At 43.9% G+C, this 23,461-nt stretch overlaps 4 protein-coding genes across 4 annotated transcripts; all 4 read right to left on the reverse strand.

The window, feature by feature from the left end:
• Positions 1 to 243: 243 nt before the first annotated feature.
• LOC119229059 (olfactory receptor 11A1-like) lies at positions 244 to 1,161 on the reverse strand. The gene has a single exon (XM_037489167.2). The coding sequence runs from the start codon at positions 1,159 to 1,161 to the stop codon at positions 244 to 246; it is 918 nt and encodes a 305-aa protein (XP_037345064.2).
• A 9,047-nt stretch (positions 1,162 to 10,208) lies between these two features.
• Positions 10,209 to 11,126, reverse strand: LOC119228935 (olfactory receptor 11A1-like). Its single transcript, XM_037488932.2, has one exon. It carries the CDS (start codon positions 11,124 to 11,126, stop codon positions 10,209 to 10,211), a length of 918 nt encoding a protein of 305 aa, XP_037344829.2.
• A 5,868-nt stretch (positions 11,127 to 16,994) lies between these two features.
• Positions 16,995 to 17,924, reverse strand: LOC119199500 (olfactory receptor 6M1-like). The gene has a single exon (XM_037456925.2). The coding sequence runs from the start codon at positions 17,922 to 17,924 to the stop codon at positions 16,995 to 16,997; it is 930 nt and encodes a 309-aa protein (XP_037312822.2).
• Positions 17,925 to 20,055: 2,131 nt separating this feature from the next.
• On the reverse strand, positions 20,056 to 20,973 carry LOC119199501 (olfactory receptor 11A1-like). The gene has a single exon (XM_037456926.2). The coding sequence runs from the start codon at positions 20,971 to 20,973 to the stop codon at positions 20,056 to 20,058; it is 918 nt and encodes a 305-aa protein (XP_037312823.2).
• Between the last annotated feature and the right edge of the window lie 2,488 nt (positions 20,974 to 23,461).

A 23,461-nucleotide genomic window follows, 5' to 3' on the forward strand; every position in this document is an offset into this window, starting at 1 on the left:
GAATAATTTCATCAAAACATCTCACCCTCCTCCATAATTATTACAACCTGTTAATTCAGAATTCACTCATTATATTTCATAACTTTCTGTTTTTCTGTCATTGCAGGGTGGATAAAGCCATATCTCATCAGATCTCATGCCTAATTTAGGGCTAGTATGAACAAGACAATGGTCATGTAAGTAAAAGCAAACTGAGAAAAGTATGCTTGCACTGTGGATCTTTACAACTTAAAGCTGAAGACACTACACCTTTCTGAAGAAGAGCTTCTTAAGGTGATCATTAATTCTCCTCATTTTTAGTCCATAAATGATTGGATTAAAAAGAGGGCTATAAATGACAAATTGTACAGTCATAATAAAACGAACAATTTTTGGAGAATCGAGTTCTAGTCGAGGAAGAAGTACATCATATGCATTTGAACAGGAAAAGTTGATTAGAACCAGCAGATGGGGTAAACAGGTCTGTGCAGCTCTTCTCCTGACTCCTTTACATCGATACGATACTACAAGTATCCTGGCGTATGTGAAAAGTATGAAGAGAAAAGGGAGAAATAAAAAAGTAACAAAACTCAACACGCCATATATATTAAGTATTCTTGATCTCACACAGTGAAGTGTTAGAATTGACGTGTTGCAAAGTATTCCCTTCAAATAAAATGTACAGATTTCTTTTTTAGCAATTAGTAATATTCCTACTGACATCAAACAAGCAGGCAGAATCCAAGCGGAAATAAGAAAGATGTTAATAGTCGTTTTCTGCATGATGGTTGTATATTTCAGAGGGTTACATATAGACACATATCTGTCATAGGCCATGATGGACAGGAGCAAGATATCTGAAGCGGCTAACCAGTAATATAAAAACCACTGAAAGATACATGCTGGATAAGATATGATTTGTTTTTCTGATAAAAAGTCAATCAAAAGCTTTGGGTAGATAACAGTGCTGAAAAGAACAGAGTTGATTAACAAAGCAGCAATGAAAATGTACATTGGCTCATGCAGGTTTTTGTGAATCATTATGATGCCCACAACAGTGAAATTACTGTTAATTACTAAAATATATACTGTAAACATGATCAGGAAATAAAGATATCTATATTTGTGCACTTCCACATGCCCACAAAAAGTTATATAAGTCACATTTGCTCTATTATCCATTGATATTATATGCAGTGAGATGATAACAAATAATATGAATCTGACATAAACAGCACTAGATTGTCTCTCAGTCTTCAGTACCTGACCTTGATTTGCTCTGGTGTGATCCAGCAAACACACGGACTGGAAAGTGATCTGTGAGAGTCGGTGGGAGGTTTTTTATCAAACTACTTCATCCTCCATGGATCTTAATTGAACTCTCCAAAGGATGAACTTTGTAAACAACTTGATTCTAGAGGGCTAAAGTCATAGATGTCAAATTAAAGAAACATCTAATCACAACAAGATTCAAGTGGCATGTGAGTGTTTATTTAAGTGGAAAGTAATGCCAATGTGCCAGGGGGTTAGGGGAAAGAGTCAACAACGCCACTTGGGGACCCACGAGCTATAGAAAAACACCCAAGGCACGCAGATAAGTTACTGTGGGCTATAGGCAGAGACCAGTTGATATTTAAGTAAACGGTTTTATTAAAACAAAGCAATAAAACCACAGTAAATTCTAATAACTACAAGAAAAAACAAACTCAAGTCTACTTAACACGGCAAACAAAACACAGCAAAAAAAAAAACCACAAACAGTACAACAAAGAAATGACAAAGTAGAGAAAACATTACCAAATATAATTGAGCAAAACAACAGTAGGGACCCTGTGCAGCACAACACAAGAGGTCTTTGTTAGTATACGGATTTAGGGACATTAAAAACCAACACAACCAAACATACCTGTGCAGCACAACACAAGAGGTCTTTGTTAGTATACGGATTTAGGGACATTAAAAACCAACACAACCAAACATACCTGTGCAGCACAACACAAGAGGTCTTTGTTAGTATACGGATTTAAGGACATTAAAAACCAACACAACCAAACATACCTGTGCAGCACAACACAAGAGGTGCTTGAGGCCCTGACGGCAGGTGCTTTTAAAGGCCTGCTCTTAATTGGCCGTTTGGCGGGGGAGGAGCAAGCCGAAAGGCTGCGTTCAACCCCACCACACCAAGGATCCCAATCCTTGGTGTCAAGAACTTGTATATCAAGTGGGCCAGACCATCAAAATTAACAGGGGGATGGTGCCACAGATGGTCCGGCAGACGGGGTGTATGGGGGCGAGGATGGTCCATTCGACGGGGGGGGACAGGTGGGAGTCACTTGCCAGCTTGCGCTGCCGACTGGAATAACGCCGTTGTCAAAAAGGTCAGGGTTCACTCAACTTTTTCTAAGTCATGGCAATCTACTACTCCTGTTACGAACCCCTCGATAAAGTGAAGGCTCGTTCAGCCAAGGGGTCAGCAACATAAAGAAAACGCGATAGGCAGGAAGCGATGCAAAGTTCTTTTTATAGTTTTCCAACCTCCAGCCTCTCCGTTTTACACGTTAACATAACACAATAGTAGCTCGAACACAAAACACTGGTCTCCTGGTGTTGAGGCCGGGGCCTGGCGCTCTCGCAGGTCTCCTCCTTCTCCCGGCGCTCAGTCGCTCTCCCCTCTATATGCTCAGCCTGAGCCATCACCGCAACCGCTCTCAGGTGCGCAGGGGCAGAGCCTGCACTCAGAAAGGCCAAACCAATTAATAATCACAAAAACAAACTCAGAAGGCTGTGGCCGTAACACTTCCCCCCCTAGAGGAAGAATCATTTTTTTTTTTTTTTTTTTTCTTTTCCTCCTTCCTTAGAGGGAAAAAGAAAAACTGATTCTGCATGGGTTCATACAGAAAATCCTGTTCCTAAATTAATCCGCGAGACAACGCATCTGCAACTACGTTGTCAGAGCCTCTTTTATGACGGATCTCAAGATTGTACGGCTGAACCATTAAGGCCCAACGCATGAGTCGTTGATTTTGGTTATACATTTTGCTCAGAAAAACAAGTGGATTATGATCTGTATAAACAACGACAGGAGACGCACTAGCCCCCACGTAAACGTTAAACTGTTGTAATGCTAGCAACAGAGCTAAGGTCTCTTTTTCAATGGTTGAATAATTCAACTGATGACTGTTGAACTTAGCTGAGAAGTATGATACGGGGTGGCCTAGGTTGTCAGCACCCTCCTGGAGAAGGACAGCTCCCACTCCAACCGCGCTGGCGTCCACCTCCAGCTGGAACGGACGAGTCAGGTCTGGGGCGGACAGCACCGGTGCACTGCAAAGGAGAGATTTTGCCGACAGGAATGCCTGCTCGCATTCGTTAGTCCAAAGAAAACCCACTTTTGGACTACACAGTGTTGTTAACGGAGCAAAAACAGTCGAGAAGTTCTTGCAAAAACAACGATAGTACCCCACCATTCCCAGGAACCTACGTAGTTCTCTCCTCGTAGTAGGTGTTGGGTAGTTGAGCACAGCAGCCACCTTTCCGTCCCGTGGTCGCACTTGACCATTTCCCACCTGCTTCCCTAGATACGTTACAGAAGCTTTTACAAATTCACATTTTTTTAGATTTAACGTTAAGGAAGCAGCGGACAATCGGCCAAACACGTCATGCAACGTTAACGTGTGTTCCTCCCACGTAGACGAGTAAACGACAACATCGTCTAAATAAACAGTACAGTTAGGAACCCCCCCTAAGACTGTGGACATTAACCGCTGAAATGTTGCGGGCGCGTTTCGGAGACCGAAGGCCATACGCGTATACTGCAGAAAAGCGTCGGGGGTTACAAACGCAGAGATTTTAGAAGCCCGCTCGGTGAGGGGCACCTGCCAATAACCTTTCAATAGGTCCAATTTGGTGATGTAGTTTGCACTCCCAAGACTATCCACACAATCGTCCACACGTGGTAAGGGAAAAGCATCCGCCACGGTGACGGAATTGACCTTTCGGAAATCGGTACAAAAACGAAGGGACCCATCAGCCTTCGGCACCAGAATGCACGGCGAGCTCCAGGGGCTACTGCTCGGAACAGCGAACCCATTCTCTAGTAAATATTGCACCTCAGCTTTCATTGCCTCTCTCTTAGTTAATGGACAGCGGTAAGCATGTTGCTTGAAAGGTCCTGCACGGCCAACTTCGATGTCATGCTGGATGACATTAGTTCCGGGAGGTACGTCATTGAACAGATTTGGGAACTCCTTTATCAGGTCCATTACGTACCGTTGCTGTTCGCGAGATAAATAGGCCAGTTGAGAAGGGAGTGAAGTTAAGACTTCCGAATTTTTGAAACACCCCCCGTTTAAAACTTCCATAGAGACATGCAACCCATCATCCTCAGTGTCGGCAGGTAAAGCATAAGTTACCAATGAGACCTGCTCGGTGGGTACCTTAGCTACCGGATCGTCAGGGGTGGTCGCTTTCGGTTCAACACGACATAAATAGGGTTTCGACATATTTATGTGACATACACGTGTTTTTCGCCTCCGTTCTGGAGTGTACAAGATATAGTTAGTTTCATTCAACTTACCCTTGATCACGTACGGACCCGAAAAACGGGCCGAGAGAGTGGTCCCATGAATGGGGAACAACACGAGAACTTTATCTCCAGGCAGGAAACGACGCACCACCGCTTTTGTATCAAAGCGTTTCTTCATCTTCTTTTGCGACAATGAAAGCGCTTCCTTCGCCGTATTACAGGCGTCTCGCAAACGTTCCCGAGTACGTGAGACCAACTCGAGAACGTTTGTTTTCGCGGACAAACCTCTATCGAGAAACTCTTCCTTTAGCATTTTTAAAGGACCCCGGACATCATGCCCGAACACGAGCTCAGCCGGACTGAACCCGAGAGAGTCCTGTCTTGCCTCACGCACTGCAAATAAAACTAACGGGACCCCATCATCCCATTCCTTTCCAGTCTCGGTGCAATACTTGCGAAGTGCGGATTTTAACGTCTGATGCCACCGTTCTAAAGCTCCTTGCGACTCAGGGTGGTAGGCACTTGCGACGACATGAGCCACTCCAAGAGCCTTTAAGGACGTACGGAAAACGCGAGACATAAAGTTTGAACCCTGATCGGTTTGGACCGTTTTCGGCAACCCAAAGGTGGTAAAGAATTTTGTTAGTGCCTTAGTTACCGTCTTGGCCGTGATGTTACGTAACGGGATGGCTTCCGGAAAGCGTGTCGCGACGCACATGATTGTTAACAAGTATTGGCACCCGGACTTAGCACGAGGGAGTGGACCGACACAATCAACTAGCACGCGCTCGAATGGTTCGCCGACGGCAGGAATAGGACAGAGGGGAGCCGGCGGCACAACTTGATTAGGCTTCCCATTGACCTGACAGATGTGACAGGTTTTGCAGTATTGTGCAACATCAGTTTTTAAACCTGGCCAAAAGAAATGCTGGAGCACCCGGTTATAGGTTTTAGTGATACCGAGGTGTCCGGACCAAGGATGGTCATGGGCCAGTTCTAAGACCTGTGCTCGAAACTTCGAGGGCACCACAATTTGATGCAACACATTCCAATCGTCTTGCTGCCCAGGATTTAGCGATCGACTCCAGTGACGCATTAGCACCTTATCGTGCCAGTAAAACTGGTGATTACGCAGCGATATTTTCCCCTTTTCAGCACTCGCCCGACATGGAGTTAAAGATAAATCTTCTCGCTGCGCTTCAATCAGAGTTTCGCGCGAAACAAGCAAATTAGTAATGAGATCAAAGCTCCTAGCTGACCCTGGAGTCGTTTTGGGCGGCTCTGGAGGATCAGCCAGCACGTCAGTTCCCAGAATCTTGGGAAACACAGAATCGCAGAGTATATTACTTTCCTGAAGGTCATGTTTTGCTTGGGCTCGTGTCACCACGGCGCTAAACACCCCTGGCAGGTTTCTAGCAAGCACATCCGCCTGAGAGTCGTTGTGCGGGACGTCGACCACTTGCACCACCGGCATGACTTTACCCCCAGCTATATCGTTACCCATGATAAAGTCAACGCCTCTCACAGGTAGCGAGGGACGCACTGCCACCTCAAAACATCCAGACGCCAACTCAGACGAAACGTGCACCCGATGCAACGGGACAGTCACAAAACCCATTTCAATACCCTGCACCACCGTGCTGGTATTACACGCGGAATCAACACCAAAATCCAGAACATCTGCTAATATGAAGGACTGAGACCCCCCTGTATCCCGGAGAATTCTTACCGGTTTTCGATCCTCGCCCCTCTCACCTACTGAAACAAAACCGCGGAATATGAACGGCTTGAAACAGCTGTCTGGGGTCGTGGGGGACACTGCAACCGCCGGAGACAAAGTTTTCACCAACACCGAGCCTCGCGGTTGAAAAGATGAAGAATCTTGTCGTTCTTGTTTACGTTTCAACGTACGACACTCAGCCATACTATGACCCATTCTGTGACAGTAACTGCATTCTCGATTAGATTTCGGACTGGGAGGACTCCATTTACTTCTCGAGTCGGAAAGATTTTCGTTCTCCTTCACGGCGGAACCCCCAGAATCAGACGGACGCTTATAAAACACCGTTTTGTGCATTAAAGCATACTCGTCAGCTAACACCGCAGCCTGCTGAACAGTGCTGACTTTTTGTTCGTTCAGATACAATGCAGTACGTTCAGGAACACAGTTCTTAAATTCTTCGATCAGCAACAGCTCTCGCAAAGAGTTATAGTCAGTTACCTTGCACGCCTTGGTCCAGCGATCGAATAAGATGCCTTTTTCCCGAGCGAATTCAACATACGTTTGCGACGTGCCCCTTTTCGAGGTACGGAACCGTTGTCGGTAATGCTCAGGAACAAGTTCGTATGCCCGTAAAATTGCAGCTTTCACGGCTTCATACTGTACGCTTTCCTCTAACGAGAGAGATGCACATACCTCCTGCGCCTTACCTGAGAGTTTACATTGCAACATTAGTGCCCAAACCGCGTTTGGCCATCCTAAAGCTAACGCCACTCGTTCAAAAGCTTGAAAATAAGCTTCCACTTCCTTTTCCCGGAAGGGTGGAACGATCGAGATGTTTTTAGCCACGTCAAAATGTGTTGAAAACGGCGCTACCGAATCACCACCAGTACCAACTGGTTCGTCAACGCCTCCCGACGGTGATGGACCAGGCGACGTAACGGGATCACCTTCGACCAGAGATGTTTTGACAGTAGATTTCTTTGGTACCTCGGGCGCAGCCTGTAACTCCAACTCCCGCAGTCGTACTTTGGTATCAGCATCAATTCGATACATTTCGATCTGACGCTTCAAGTCATCTTGCCTTGCCTGAGCTCGGTCCTGGGTCTCCAACTGCAGCCGTGCTAAACGTAGTTTTAGACGTGCATCTGAGCGACTCCCTGTTGATTCTGTGGAAAGAGAAAGAGGCTCAAATTTAGGCATCGAGTAGGCTAAACCTTCCTCCGCACCAACCCCCACCAAGGGAGTTACTGGACCACCACGCGATACGCGTAAAGGCGAAGTTCCCGCAGCAGCTGGTGCCTCCAACTCCGCCGCTACAGTGGGACTAGACTCCATGGCCGAAAAAACACCTTTATTAACCAAGCCAGCCACTAAACAATCTTTTAACTCTGCTTTTCTTAGTGTTCTAGAAAAAGGAATCCCATAATGTTGAGCAATAAGAGACAAATCACTTTTTCGACATGTCCCTAAAACTTCAACATTTGGTTGATCTATATATCGGCTTAACTCAAACGTTGCCATTTTTAAACAACAATATGCAGAAATAATCAGGATAATCCAACATTCTCTGGGCCTACTTACCTAACCCATAAAGCTAACTTTTCCTCTCTAGTCTTCAGAGGGTACCGATTAAGAGATCGCTCTCTCCCCCGGAGTACCTCCAAAAATAACAAACTAAAATAAGAAAGGCAAAATAATAAACAGTAAACCGTTGTCAGGACTGGCGCTAAACACAGCCCCGCTGGCTTACTCTGTCTAACCAGAGAACGTGGATCACCCGAATTAAATTAGATCACTCGAATTCCTTAGCTACTATCCGGACACAGATATCCCGGACGAGCCCCCATTTATGTTACGGACCCCTCGATAAGGTGACGGCTCGTTCAGCCAAGGGGTCAGCCACATAAAGAAACGCGATAGGCAGGAAGCGATGCAAAGTTCTTTTTATAGTTTTCCAACCTGCAGCCTCTCCGTTTTACACATTAACATAACACAATAGTAGCTCGAACACAAAACACTGGTCTCCTGGTGTTGAGGCCGGGGCCTGGCGCTCTCGCAGGTCTCCTCCTTCTCCCGGCGCTCAGTCGCTCTCCCCTCTATATGCTCAGCCTGAGCCATCACCGCAACCGCTCTCAGGTGCGCAGGGGCGGAGCCTGCACTCAGAAAGGCCAAACCAATTAATAATCACAAAAACAAACTCAGAAGGCTGTGGCCGTAACACACTTGACTTTATTTCTGAACTTCTTTGTTTTAGTTTCGTTGTATGTATGTATTACTTGGGTTGTTACCAACATCTGGTGAAATTTTTCTGTCAATAGCTCCTTTGTAAATATATTTACTGAGAAAAATGGTGACGTGTTCAATACTTATTTCACCCACTGTATACTGATACTGAAAACTTCCACGGGCCTTCCTCTTAATTCTGACAGAAAAACTAAGGCTCTACAATTATGGCCCTTTTTTAACAGGCATCCCACTTTCAGAGCTGAGGCTTTTTTGTCCATATATTAGTTGTTTTTACTTCTCTAAAACTGTTATGTGATACCACAAGCTTCCTGAAGTATGTAAAAAGTATGAAGTGAACAGGTATACGAGCAAATTACCTTATCAGCACTCTTAATTGCTTAATTGTTAAGACAGCGGTCTGACAAGCAGCCAGAAACCAAGCTAAAACCAGTGTTGTTTGTTATTATAACAAGATAATGTAGAAGTTTAGATATAGAAACACTCATGAGACATGGCTAACATCAGAATTCTGTACTATCTAAGGTGTAGCACATAACCAATTGAAAGACAAAGGCTGAATATGATCTGATCTTTGTTTCAGTTAAATGGACAATAATCTATGTTGGGTAAATAGCACTGTGAAAAAAAAGAGTTCAATAGCAAGACTGCAATTAAAATGCACATAGCCTTATGGAGGTTTTTGTGTGTCCAGATGAGGTACACAATAGTGAAACTGAAAAGGATTGTTAAAATGTATGCTGTGAAAAAGAACTTTGTTACAAACACAGGCAGAAAGTCTTGTTTGTTTGACCAATACGATACCAGCAGACTCAAAAGCACCTGGTAAGGTATACAATGGTGATTATTAATTAATATATATGGTGTAAAAATAATCACAAAAGAAAGATATCTGTATTCGTCACAAGTCCATCGATAATGATATATGTTACATTGTGTTCATCAAAGATTAATGTCAAAATTAAATGTTCAAAAGTAGAACATGTGGATCAAGTAACTAGCAAATAATATAAACATTCAGTTTCTATCGAAATGTCTTATTTATTCACAGATACCTCACACTGAAATGCACTGACAGAGAGATAACCTATTACTAGCAAGTAAAATAATAAAGAGGGAAAAAAAACTTAATAAATAATGTTGGTTTGGTAATTAGTAATTTTTACAAAAATGAAATAACACTTGGTCTCTCAGTGCAAAGAACCTATTTTTTTAATTCAACATGCTGCCGAATCAGAACCATGCTAATGCTCTTACTTAAATGTTTGTTCGTTTAAAATATTGACATGCATTCATTTCATCACAACCCTCGGACATAATATAACAACTTCTTTACAATCACAACTCACTGCACCAAATACTATATATTGATACTCATTTTTATTTGTCTCATCTGTATTGGGGTGGGATGCCTTCCAATGATTTATAAAGTTATCTCATTAGATCTCATTTTTATTTGGAGCTATTATAAATTTGAGGAATAACCTTGAAGATGATAGTCATGTTACTAAAACCAAAAGTAAAAAATAGATCCTTACACATCTGTTCAAATTAACCAATAGAGGTGAGAATTTGAAACACTCAACAGAATTTCTCGGGTGAATATCATTATATTGTGAATTAAAAAATTCTTTGTCCATTATTGTTTTAGAAACAAGTCTTTAAATGTTCAATGTTTAAAAGTATTCACGTATCTGTATTATGAAGCAAAACGATGACAGTCATCACTGTGAGACACTACAGCATCCTGAAGAAGAGCTTCTTAAGGTGATCATAAATTCTCCTAATTTTTAGTCCATAAATGATTGGATTAAAAAGAGGGTGATATATTACAACTTGTAAAGCCATTATTAAACGTACAATATTTGAAGAATCAGATTCTAGTCGAGAAAGAAGTACATCATATGCAGTGAAACAGGAAAAGTTGATTAGAACCAGCAGATGGGGTAAACAGGTCTGTGCAGCTCTTCTCCTGACTCCTCTACATCGATACGATACTACAAGTATCCTGCTGTATGTGAACAGTATAAAGAGTACAGGGAGAATTACAAAAATAACAAGAAGAAACAAGCCATATATATTCACTATTGTTGATCTCACACAGTGAAGTGTTTGAATTGTGCTGTTGCAAAGTATTCCTTTCAAGTGAAACTTACAGATTTTATTTTTAGCATTTAGTAATAGTCCTAGTAAACACAAACAAGCAGGCAGAATCCAAGCAAAAATTAGAAAAACGTTCACAGTTGTTTTCTGCATGATGGTTGTATATTTCAGAGGGTTACATATAGACACATATCTGTCATAGGCCATGATGGATAAGAGATAGAAATCTGAAGCGGCTAACCAGTAATATAAAAACCACTGGAATAGACATGCTGGATAAGATATGATCTGTTTTTCTGATAAAAAGTCAATCAAAAGCTTTGGGTAGATAACAGTGCTGAAAAGAACAGAGTTGATTAACAAAGCTGCAATGAAAATGTACATTGGCTCGTGCAGGTTTTTGTGAATCATTATGATGCCCACAATACTGAAATTACTGTTAACTACTAAAATATACACCGTAAACATGATCACAAAATAAAGATATTTATATTTCTGCACTTCCACATGCCCACCAAAAGTTATATAAGTCACATTTAATCTATAATCCATTGATAATGTATGCAGTGAGATGATAATAAATAATATTTATCTGACATAAACAGCACTAGATTGTCTCTCAGTCTTCAGTACCTGACCTTGATTTGCTCTGGTGTGATCCAGCAAACACACGGACTGGAAAGTGATCTGTGAGAGTCGATGGGAGGTTTTTTATCAAACTACTTCATCCCCCATGGATCTCATTGAACTCTCCAAAGGATGAACAACTTAATTCTAGAGGGCTGAAGTCATATTGATGTTTTCTATAACAAAGTAATAAACATCTAAATACAACAAGATTTAAGTTGTTTGTGTGTATGCATTCACTTTTTTCATAAGAAAATATATTATAAAGGTATTCACATGTGATCCTATTCACATGTGAATGTTTTGTTAGATACAAACCTTTATGGGCGGTTAAGTCCTATTCATATATATACATAAATAAACATTAGTTACCCTGTTGTTTTTTAACGTCTTTGCTCCCTTACACTGACATTTTGTGACTGTTTGTGAGGTTCAGCAGAGCTTTGGGTACATTATATAGATCAAACCTGAATGCTCTGCTTTACCAAATTGTGTTAAATTCAGAAAAAAAGTAGTCACCATGCTGCCGACAAGCCTAAGTTTTATTGGGTGCTCGCACCTATTGCTTGACGCACGCTCCTGATCTTTAATCTAGAATCGATTGGTCTTCCTTGGGTTCCCGGATGCTGCGGTTCCATTTTTTGCAGTATTTTAACGTTGAAAAACATTCAGATACATAATTTCTGTCAACACGGGCGGGTCGTGGGCAAGGAGGGAGGACTCTGAGTTTCACAAAAATAAAAGGACTTTAATAGTCAAAGCCACTCCATCCGAGAAAAAGGGGAAAAAAGGATGTTTACAAAAAAACCAACATGAACATGAATTCCATACGTGGCATGACAATGACGAGACCTGCAGACGACAATGGCGCAATAAGAGACTCACAGGGCTTAAATACACAAGGGAGGTGCAAGTGATTGGACACAGCTGGAAACAATCAGGCACTGCAGACAATCACAGAGGAAGACAGGACAAGGCAGGAAGTGTTCCTGTTACCCCAGGAACACAAGAGACATGAAACTACAAAATAAGACAAGACAAGAACCCAAACCGTGACAATTTCAATGCATGAATAGTGCTAGAAATTCAATCACCTTTTCTTTCAAAATCCGATGACACAGATTTACTTTCATAATCCTGATGCCAATAATTCTAATGTAGCGAGGAGTTTAACAACCGCTGTAATAGAATTTGACCGCTGAGATGCTGTCACGGTTTGGGTCTGCTTGTCTTATTTTGTAGCTTTCTTGTGTCTCATGTCTCTGGGTAACTTCACTTCCTGTCCTGTGATTGCCTGATTGCTTCCACCTGTGTCCAATCACCTGCACCTCCCTTGTGTATTTAAGCCCTGTGTGCCAGTTGTCCTTTGTCGCGTCATTGTCCATGTTACTCGTCGGTGGTGCACGTTGTCCTGGTTTGGTTGCAAATAAAGAGCACGTTAAGAAGAATCCTGCATCTGAGTCCTGCCTTCCGCCTGCACCAGCACCCGATCCGTGACAGAATGACGCGACCACAAAGGGACTCAGCAGGATTCAATTTTGTGAACCCGTTTTTGGGAACCCGTCTGGCCCTCGGCGGTCCCTGCAGCGTGCAGCAGGCTGCCAGGCGTAACGCCGACCCTGGCTCGCCAGCAGGCCCTCGCCGCTGTCCAGACACCGCTTGGGACTCGCAGTGGGAGGCCAGCGCCCAGCCTCCAGTCCTCAGCGAACGCGGGGAGCAGGTGCTGGAGCTGGCCGCCCTCCTCCAGGCCAGGTACGATCCCCCCGTCCTGGACCTCCGAGTTCGGCGGCAGCAACACCGCCCCAGACGCCCGTCAGCCCCCGTGCCGGCCCCCAGACGCCCGTCAGCGCCCGTGCCGGCCCCCAGACGCCCGTCAGCGCCCGTCCCGGCCCCGAGACGCCCGTCAGCGCCCGTCCCGGCCCCGAGACGCCCGTCAGCGCCCGTCCCTGCGCCGAGACGCCCGTCAGCGCCCGTCCCTGCGCCGAGACGCCCGTCAGCGCCCCTTCCTGCGCCGAGACGCCCGTCAGCGCCCCTTCCTGCGCCGAGACGCCCGTCAGCGCCCGTTCCTGCGCCGAGACGCCCGTCAGCGCCCGTTCCTGCGCCGAGACGCCCGTCAGCGCCCGTTCCTGCGCCGAGACGCCCGTCAGCGCCCGTTCCGGCCCCCAGACGCCCGTCAGCACCCGTTCCGGCCCCCAGACGCCCGTCAGCGCCCGTTCCGGCCCCCAGACGCCCGTCAGCGCCTGTTCCGGCCCCCAGACGCCCGTCTCCGCCCGTTCCGGCCCCGAGAGTCCAGTCTCCGCCCGTTCCGGCCCCGAGAGTCCAGTCTCCGCCCGTTCCGGCCCCCAGAGTCCAGTCTCCGCCCGTTCCGGCCCCCAGAGTCCAGTCTCCGCCCGTTCCGGCCCCCAGAGTCCAGTCTCCGCCCGTTCCGGCCCCCAGAGTCCAGTCTCCTGGCCCGTCCCCACGGCCCCTGATCGTGCCCCCTCCCTCCCATCCCTTGGTCCTCTCCCCCCCACCCCTGGGGGCCGTCTGGGATCCGGCCCTTGAGGGGGGGGTGGGGTCAGGGGTTGGGCCGCCGCAGCCGCACTGCTCGGCGCCCCCCGCCACGACGACGCCGGAGCCGCACTGCTCGGCGCCCCCCTCCACGACGACGCCGCAGCCGCACAGCTCGGCGCCCCCCGCAACGACGACGCCGGAGCCGCACAGCTCGGCGCCCCCCGCCACAACGACGCCGCAGCCGCACTGCTCGGCGCCCCCCGCCAGGACGACGCCGCAGCCGCACTGCTCGGCGCCCCCCGCCACGACGACGCCGGAGCCGCACTGCTCGGCGCCCCCCGCCACGACGACGCCGGAGCCGCACTGCTCGGCGCCCCCCTCCGCGACGACGCCGCAGCCGCACAGCTCGGCGCCCCCCGCCACGACGCACGGCCGCCGACCCGGCAGACCCCCCGAGACCCTGAGGCCCGGCCGCCGACCCGGCAGACCCCCCGAGACCCTGAGGCCCGGCCGCCGACCCGGCAGACCCCCCGAGACCCTGAGGCCCGGCCGCCGCCCCGCCAGACCCCCCGAGACCCTGAGGCCCGGCCGCCGCCCCGCCAGACCCCCCGAGACCCTGAGGCCCGGCCGGCCCCCCGAAGGACCCGACACATGGCCGCCATCACCCGGAGTTCCCCGCGCGGTCCAGGATCGTCGGGTCCCCACCCTCCCTCCCCTTGTCTGATTTTCTCCGGTTCTGCTCCCCTTTAGGACCGTCTGGAATTCGGTCCTTGAGGGGGGGGTTCTGTCACGGTTTGGGTCCTCTTCCTGTCTTATTTTGTAGTTTTCTTGTCTCTCGTGTCTCTGGGTGAGCTTCACTTCCTGTCCTGTCCTGTGATTGCCTGATTGCTTCCACCTGTGTCCAATCACCTGCACCTCCCTTGTGTATTTAAGCCCCGTGTGCCTGTTGTCCCTTGTCGCGTCATTGTCCATGTCTACCCGTTGTTGGTGCACGTTATTTTGGCTTCTGTTTGTGTTGTGCTAAATAAAGAGCACATTCTGTAAGACCTGTTCCCTGCGTTTGAGTCCTGTCTGCCTGCCTGCTTCCGCCTGCACCTCCAGCCCGATCGTGACAGATGCGATGTCATCTTTGATTTCCTCCAGTACCTGTAATATTGCATGGCTGCTTAATCTGTATCGCGTAATGATTTCCTGTTGGCTTAACTGAAAACGTGTGATCCTGGTGGCAAAAAACCTTTCAGCTCGTCTCCTTGGTCATGTTGCCGTCTGGCTCGATTTTAGTGCTGTAATTTTACCAAGGGGGTTATGTAAAGTAATCCGCATTCTGGTTTACACCTGCTTTTAAGAAGCAGAGAATTTCAGGACATACTGCGGAATACATTATTAGACACACTTTACGAGTCACCAGTGGGACATTGTGGTTTCTGTAAATTATTGGTTTATCATATTTTAGCATGTTTTGTTTTATTACATTTTTACGTATTAACCCACCTTTCAGTAAATGACATGCACCTGGAGGGAGGAATCAATTACAGAGAGCCCTGGCCAACGGCATTGCAGAATGAAAGGACCTCCCCTCTCCAATTAACACAGCTGCTATAAAGGACACTAAGCACGGATTGAGAGGGCACAGAAGCCACAGGGGAATCGAGTGAGAGGACGGCAAGACAGCGGACGAGCAGGCAGGGTGCAAACAAGGAGAGGAACAAGACGGACTGGATCGGAAAGTAGAAGAAGGGGCACGACGGATCAGCAGCAGTGGCTGGTCGAATTCTTAATCTCTTTTAGCACTTTGTTCCAGCTGGACTTTTAATATATTTGTATTTATTTATGGGTTTTAGTGAATAATAAAATCCTCCTTTTAACCACGCTTTTAAGTCTTGTAATCCATGCTGCTCTTCCTCTGATGAAAAATAACTTGTTTTCATGGAGACCTAGACTCCGCAACTAGGTGGCATTGCTGGTAGCTTTTTTATAATTATTTTAATTATTTTTTACTAGATCATAAGTCCCCCGCGCCCCTCCCATCTCTTTTTGGGAAACTCCCCTTGACCCTCCCATGAATGCATTTGCATGACACGGAAAGCACAATTTGTCTTATTTTATTTCTGTAACCGAGAACCTGCGCTTTCACCTCAGTGCGGCCTGTTTATACATACCTCGCCATGCTTTTACGCGCACATTGTTTGTTTTATATATTGTCATGCATTCCTTTTATCGCGACTGCCCACTCTCCTATCCGTCGTCATCATCATCCACTTTCTGATCACAATTCACTGCAGTGAATACTATATATTGATGCTTATTTTTATTTCTTAAATCTGCATGGTCCTGAGTTTCCTTCCAAGGTTTTATTACGGCTCATTTCATCGGTTGTCATGCTTATTTTAGATCTACTATTAAATTGAGCAATACACTTGAAGACAAAAGTCATGTTACCAAAAACAACGGTAAAAATGGATGATTACTTACATTGTTGTAATTGTTTGCAGCATGTTTGATTTTTAGAAACAAGTCTTTAAATGTTTATAAACCTAAAGGTATTCCCATCTCATTAGATCTCTTTCTAATATCAAGGTAATATAAACTTGATATTTACACTTGAAGATTAGTCTGTCATAACCTGTAAGTAAAATCAAAGGTCAAAGTGAATGTTATAACTGTGGATATCTGTTCAACTTCAAGCATTGAACATGGGTAATTATAACACGGGTAGATAAAATCCAGCGTTCTGATTGGTTGAGAGCGAATCACGGGGGGTGCATTATTGAGCGATGTAAATTGTTGTTCACATTGACCCAAGCGTTTTTGTGCGACCATTAGTTGACATTTCAGCTTTTAGCTTAGTGGCGATCGCCGAAACAAATGGAAATCCCACAAATGATCGTTTTCAGTGAATTAGAGCTTTCGCAACTCAGACAATTAAAGTGAAAGTCATGTGAGCGATCTAAAGGAATGAGATTGTTTGGGACCCAATGCTGTTTACATGCACGTACGGGGACTATTTTTTCTTTATACTGATAAAATTAGATACACAACGTTTGGTGGCCACAACTATTTTGTGCTAAAAGGTAGCTATTTACTTACTATTTTGCTCGTAACCGTATTGTAAAAGCAATAAGGTACTTGAGATAGTACTTTGATCTGTTATATTATCGGATGATCAAGTACAGCCTCCCGTACCTTGATTTATTGAAAAATGTGATTTACCAACGCAAAATCATTACATTGTGTTATCTAAGTCTTTAAATGTTCAAAGTATTCACATTTCTGTATTATGAAACAAAACGATGACACTCATCATTGTGAAGACACTACAACATTCTGCAAGAGATTCTTAAGGTGATCATAAATTCTTCTCATTTTTAGTCCATAAATGATTGGATTAAAAAAAGGGTGATATATTACAACTTGTAAAGTCAATATTAAACGTACAATTTTTGGAGAATCAAGTTCCAGACGAGCAAGAAGTACATCATATGCAGTTAGACAGGAAAAGTTGATTAGAACCAGCAGATGCGGTAAACAGGTCTGTGCAGCTCTTCTCCTGACTCCTCTACATCGATACGATACTACAAGTATCCTGCTGTATGTGAACAGTATGAAGAGTACAGGGAGAATTAAAAAAATAACAACAATAAAAAAGCTATACATATTCAGTGTTTTTGATCTCACACAGTGAAGTGTTAGAATTGTGCTGTTGCAAAGTATTCCTTTTAAATCAAACTTACAGATTTCTTTTTTAGCACTTTGTAATAATATTACTAATAACAAACAAGCAGGCAGAATCCAAGCGGTAATAAGAAAGATGTTAACAGTTGTTTTTTGCATGATGGTTGTATATTTCAGAGGGTTACATATAGACACATATCTGTCATAGGCCATGATGGATAAGAGCAAGAAATCTGAAGCAGATAACCAATAATATGAAAACCACTGGAAGAGACATGCTGGATAAGATATGATCTGTTTTTCTGATAAAAAGTCAATCAAAAGCTTTGGGTAGATAACAGTGCTGAAAAGAACAGAGTTGATTAACAAAGCTGCAATGAAAATGTACATTGGCTCATGCAGGTTTTTGTGAATTATTATGATGCCCACAATAGTAAAATTACTGCTAATTATTAACATATACACCATAAAAATGATCATAAAATAAAGATATCTATATTTGTGCACTTCCACATGCCCACCAAAAGTTATATAAGTCACATTTAATCTATTATCCATTGATAATGTATGCAGTAAGAGGATAATAAATAACATTAATCTGACATAAACAGCACTAGATTGTCTCTCAGTCTTCAGTACCTGACCTTGATTTGCTTTGGTGTGATCCAGCAAACACACGGACTGGAAAGTGATCTGTGAGAGTCGGTGGGAGGTTTTTTATCAAACTACTTCATCCTCCATTGATCTCATTGAACTCTCCAAAGGATGAACTCTGTAAACAACTTGATACTAGAGGGCTGATGTCATAGATGTTTTCTATAACTAAGTAAAGAAACATCTAATAACAACAAGATTAAAGATGTGTGTGCGTCTGAATTTACTGTTTGTTTAACTGAAAAGTGGCGCCAAGGATCTCGATCATGAAACCTTTGGGGACACAAGCTTCCCCCCTCTTTGAACAGTTAGAGTGTCCTTAATTGACACAGCTTCAGAAGACATCAACTGTATGGGACCTTGTAAGGCAGTATGATCCAACACAACAGCACTGAAATAAATGTTTACCTCCGTAACGTTTTATTACGGAGGTAAACATTTATAATTTAATTTATAATAATGATTATTCCAATATCGAATAATCATTTAGATATACACCTGTTTACTGTAATCCAGTCAAGTTTAGCAGCATCACAAACTACAGCTGCCCATCTTCTTTCTTATACTTACTTACTTTTTATTTTAATTATGAAAAGAAAACATATGCTTAATGGTACTAATACTTAACCGTCAATAACTTCTTTAAAATTCCTTAGCAAGACCAGTTGACGTGGTGACGTCATCAAGTCAGCTGCTGTTCCAATTGCGGATATGACCGCAATGACAAATTCCGTTCTCCCGAACCCGTCAGTCCGTCTCCCGTGTTCATTTTTCCCGAGAACGCTAATCCACCCTCGCCATCTTAGGTATCGAGAAAGGGCCCAGGTCAACGCACGCCCCCTGTGTCCTCCACCAATTACTGGCCGCCCCCTGCCTAGCATGCACACTGCCTCCCAATGATTGGGCAGAGAGAGATGCGTAACTTGACTCATAGCACCACTGAACAGGGCCTCTTAAATATATTAAAATTTGAGTTTTCCATTGTCCCAAAATATATATCTCAACTTTAAAGCTCATTTTAGATCAATTTCTCGAAAGGAGAATGCCTTTGTGGGAATACGACCCCAGAAGACCCCCAAAAGCACCCGCATGAGATGTTATGGTCTGGCTCCATTTTCTCTCCAAACGAATATTGATCGTGATTGGTAATTATTAAAAAATATGCTGTAAACGTTAGCACAAAATAAAGATATCCGTCTTTGTCCACTTTCAAGAGTCCATTAAAAATCATAGATGTTACATTATGTTGATCATACATCAATGTCATCAAAAATAAAATGTTCGGAATTAGAACAGCTGGATCAAGTAACATAAACTTTCAGCCTCTACTGGAATGTCTTATTCATTCACAGATACCTCACCCTGAAAGGCACTGACAGAAAGACGGAAATAAAGTTGGTTGAATTTTTCCTTTTCACAAAAATTCAATAACAATGTCTCTTGGTGAGAGAGACAAAGTGTACAAATGACTGACACACACAATAAGCAACATGGTCTTTTATGTTGTTTTGTTGTTTCAAATATTGACACGTCTTCATTTGATTGCGACCTCCAACCCTCTATCATAACATCACAACAACATCTGTCCAATCACAACTCAATGCACCACATGCGATATTTTGATGTTCTCTATTTATGTGTTTTCTGTATTTAGGTACACGGGGTGATGGTGGCGGATGGAGTAATGATGCGCAAGGAGCAATGTTGGCGGTTCGAATCCCAGCTGTCCCATGTGCCATGTCAAAGTGTCACACCTAACCGCTATTTGCTCCCCAGGCAAAATGTAACGCATGGGTTATAATGCAATGTAAGTCGCTTTGGATAAAAGTGTCAGCAAGATGACATGTATTATAATGTATTTTGCTGGGCTTCCCTCCAATAATTGATAACGGCTTCTGTGATTGGATATCAAATTTGTTTCCGAGTTACTATAAACTTGAGCAATACACTTGAAGACAACGGTCACATTAAAACCTGTAACCAAATCAAACAGAAAAATAATGTGGTTGTCTGTTAAATTCAACAGTTGAAGACACTACACCATTCTGCAGAAGAGCTTCTTAAGGTGATCGTAAATTCTGCTAATTTTTAGTCCATAAATGATTGGATTAAAAAGAGGGTGATATATTACAACTTGTAAAGCCATTATTAAACTTACAACTTTTGAAGAATTGAGTTCCAGTCGAGAAAGAAGTACATCATATGCAAAGAAACAGGAAAAGTTGATTAGAACCAGCAAATGGGGTAAACAGGTCTGTGCAGCTCTTCTTCTGACTCCTCTACATCGATACGATACTACAAGTATCCTGCTGTATGTGAACAGTATGAAGAGCACAGGGAGAATTACAAAAATAACAAAAATACACAAGCCATATATATTCACAATTCTTGATCTCACACAGTGAAGTGTTTGAACTGTGCTGTTGCAAAGTATTCCTTTCAAATTAAACTTACAGATTTCTTTTTTAGCACTTAGTATTACTACTACTAGTAACAAACCAGCAGGCAGAATCCAAGCGGAAAAAAGAAAAATGTTAACATTTGTTTTTTGCATGATGGTTGTATATTTCAGAGGGTTACATATAGACACATATCTGTCATAGGCCATGATGGACAAGAGAAAGAAATCTGAAACGGCTAACCAGTAATATAAAAACCACTGGCAGAGACATGCAGGATAAGATATGATCTGTTTTTCTGATAAAAAGTCAATCAAAAGCTTTGGGTAGATAACAGTGCTGAAAAGAACAGAGTTGATTAACAAAGCTGCAATGAAAATGTACATTGGCTCATGCAGGTTTTGGTGAATTATTATGATGCCCACAATAGTAAAATTACTGCTAATTATTAAAATATACACCATAAACATGATCATAAAATAAAGATATCTATATTTTTGCACTTCCACATGCCCACCAAAAGTTATATAAGTCACATTTAATCTATAATCCATGGATAATGTATACAGTACAATGATATTAAATAAAATAAATGTGATATAAACAGCACTAGATTGTCTCTCAGTCTTCAGGACCTGACCTTGATTTGCTCTGGTGTGATCCAGCAAACACACGGACTGGAAAGTGATCTGTGAGAGTCGATGGGAGGTTTTTTATCAAACTACTTCATCCTCCATGGATCTCATTGAACTCTCCAAAGGATGAACTCTGTAAACAACTTGATTCTAGAGGGCTGAAGTCATAGATGTTTTCTATAACTAAGTAAATAAACATCTAATAACAACAAGATTAAAGATGTGTGTGCGTCTGAATTTACTGTTTGTTTAACTGAAAAGTGGCGCCAAGGATCTCGATCATGAAACCTTTGGGGACACAAGCTTCCCCCCTCTTTGAACAGTTAGAGTGTCCTTAATTGACACAGCTTCAGAAGACATCAACTGTATGGGACCTTGTAAGGCAGTATGATCCAACACAACAGCACTGAAATAAATGTTTACCTCCGTAACGTTTTATGCGTTTCTTCCATCCAATATCGAATAATCATTTAGATATACACCTGTTTACTGTAATCCAGTCAAGTTTAGCAGCATCACAAACTACAGCTGCCCATCTTCTTTCTTATACTTACTTACTTTTTATTTTAATTATGAAAACAAAACATATGCTTAATGGTACTAATACTTAACCGTCAATAACTTCTTTAAAATTCCTTAGCAAGACCAGTTGACCTGGTGACGTCATCAAGTCAGCTGCTGTTCCAATTGCGGATATGACCGCAATGACCACTTCCGTTCTCCCGAACCCGTCAGTCCGTCTCCCGTGTTCATTTTTCCCGAGAACGCTAATCCACCCTCGCCATCTTAGGTATCGAGAAAGGGCCCAGGTCAACGCACGCCCCCTCTGTCCTCCACCAATTGCTGGCCGCCCCCTGCCTAGCATGCACACTGCCTCCCAATGATTGGGCAGAGAGAGATGCATAACTTGACTCATAGCACCACTGAACAGGGCCTTTTAAATATATTAAAATTTGAGTTTTCCATTGTCCCAAAATATATATCTGAACTTTAAAGCTCATTTTAGATCAATTTCTCCAAAGGAGAATGCCTTTGTTGGAATTAAAGCTGGCTTCTTGGCAGCAAGTCCTGTGTTTGTTTGACAAAAACACGACTCCAGAAGACCCCCAAAAGCAGCAACTTGATTCTAGAGGGTGTGATTCCCCACACATAGTATTACAAGTAGTGGATGGTGTGCCTACCTAACTGTCGCCCTACAGGTGAGCCTGGGTGGGGCATTGTCCTGATGGCTAATGGAGAGCATCTGGGCCCGGTGTCTCCTAAGGTCTATACATGCCATGCTCCTGCCAGTTGGCGAGGGGAGTCGAGAGGAGGCAGACCCGGCCTTCACTCTGGCTGTAGTCGTCATGCGTTATTTCACTTGTATTTGAGCTATTCTCGTCATTCATATCATATCATTCATATCAATCTTGTGCTGTCTACACCATTTTTCACACATCCACACTTACACCACTGATTTACTGACTTCCCACCTCATAGGATCCTTATGGTTTTTGGGTATGTTATTTCAGTTCATCATTAAAGTTCTTTCTGTTAGGGTTATACTTCAATAAACGTATATTCTTAAATCTTATACACTGTCTCCTGCCCCTGATGTTTGACATAGATTGAGCCAGCTATTAAAATGGCTGAAGTCATAGATGTTGTCAATGACGAATTAAACATACATCTAATCACCACAAGATTAAAGTTGTTGGTGTGTGTTCATTTACTTATGGTGAAAAAATATATTTATCATATCAACCTCTCATCATTTTTAATACTATAACTAGGCACATGTTGTGCCGCTAAAAATAACCATGTGCTGTGGTTCGCTCAGCTGCAAAGAGATAGGACTGGGAGAGCGGAAATGGCGGCAAAGACTGGGCGCTCAAAGGCATGGCAGGAGAACCATTAAGAGTAACTTACATGGCCGACAACTGGAAAAAAAACCTTTTACAACAAGAAACATACAGTGTTTAGTCTGTGTTCATGAACATGCAAGGTAACTCAATCACTACTACAGTGGCGCCTGACCAAGGATGGATGTGGGTTTGCGGCCTTTCAACACCATGCCATAGTCCAGGACCAACATGCTGCGTCCCAGTATGTAGTTGTTAGCTCGGGTTGCCACCGTACAGAAAATTAAGGGCGGGGGGGGGGTGGGGGGGGGAGGACATTACGGGGTGGGTACGACTCTGCAATCCCCCGGTGATTCCTGTTCTACTACTTCAGATGGATGTGGGGGGGGGGGGGGGTGTCGGGAGCTGCCTCCGCCAATCGACACGGCCAAGAGACCCGCCCTCCACTAACTCTGGTTGATATGTTTCAGGTTCACGGCCAATCAAACCAACGATGGCAGCAAGAATTACCCAATCAGGGGCGAATAGGACAAGTCTTCACAGAATTTGGGTCGGATTATTTGCAT

This window comes from Pungitius pungitius, chromosome 10 (genome assembly GCF_949316345.1).
Source record: "Pungitius pungitius chromosome 10, fPunPun2.1, whole genome shotgun sequence".
In the NCBI taxonomy this organism is placed as follows: Eukaryota; Metazoa; Chordata; class Actinopteri; order Perciformes; family Gasterosteidae; genus Pungitius; species Pungitius pungitius.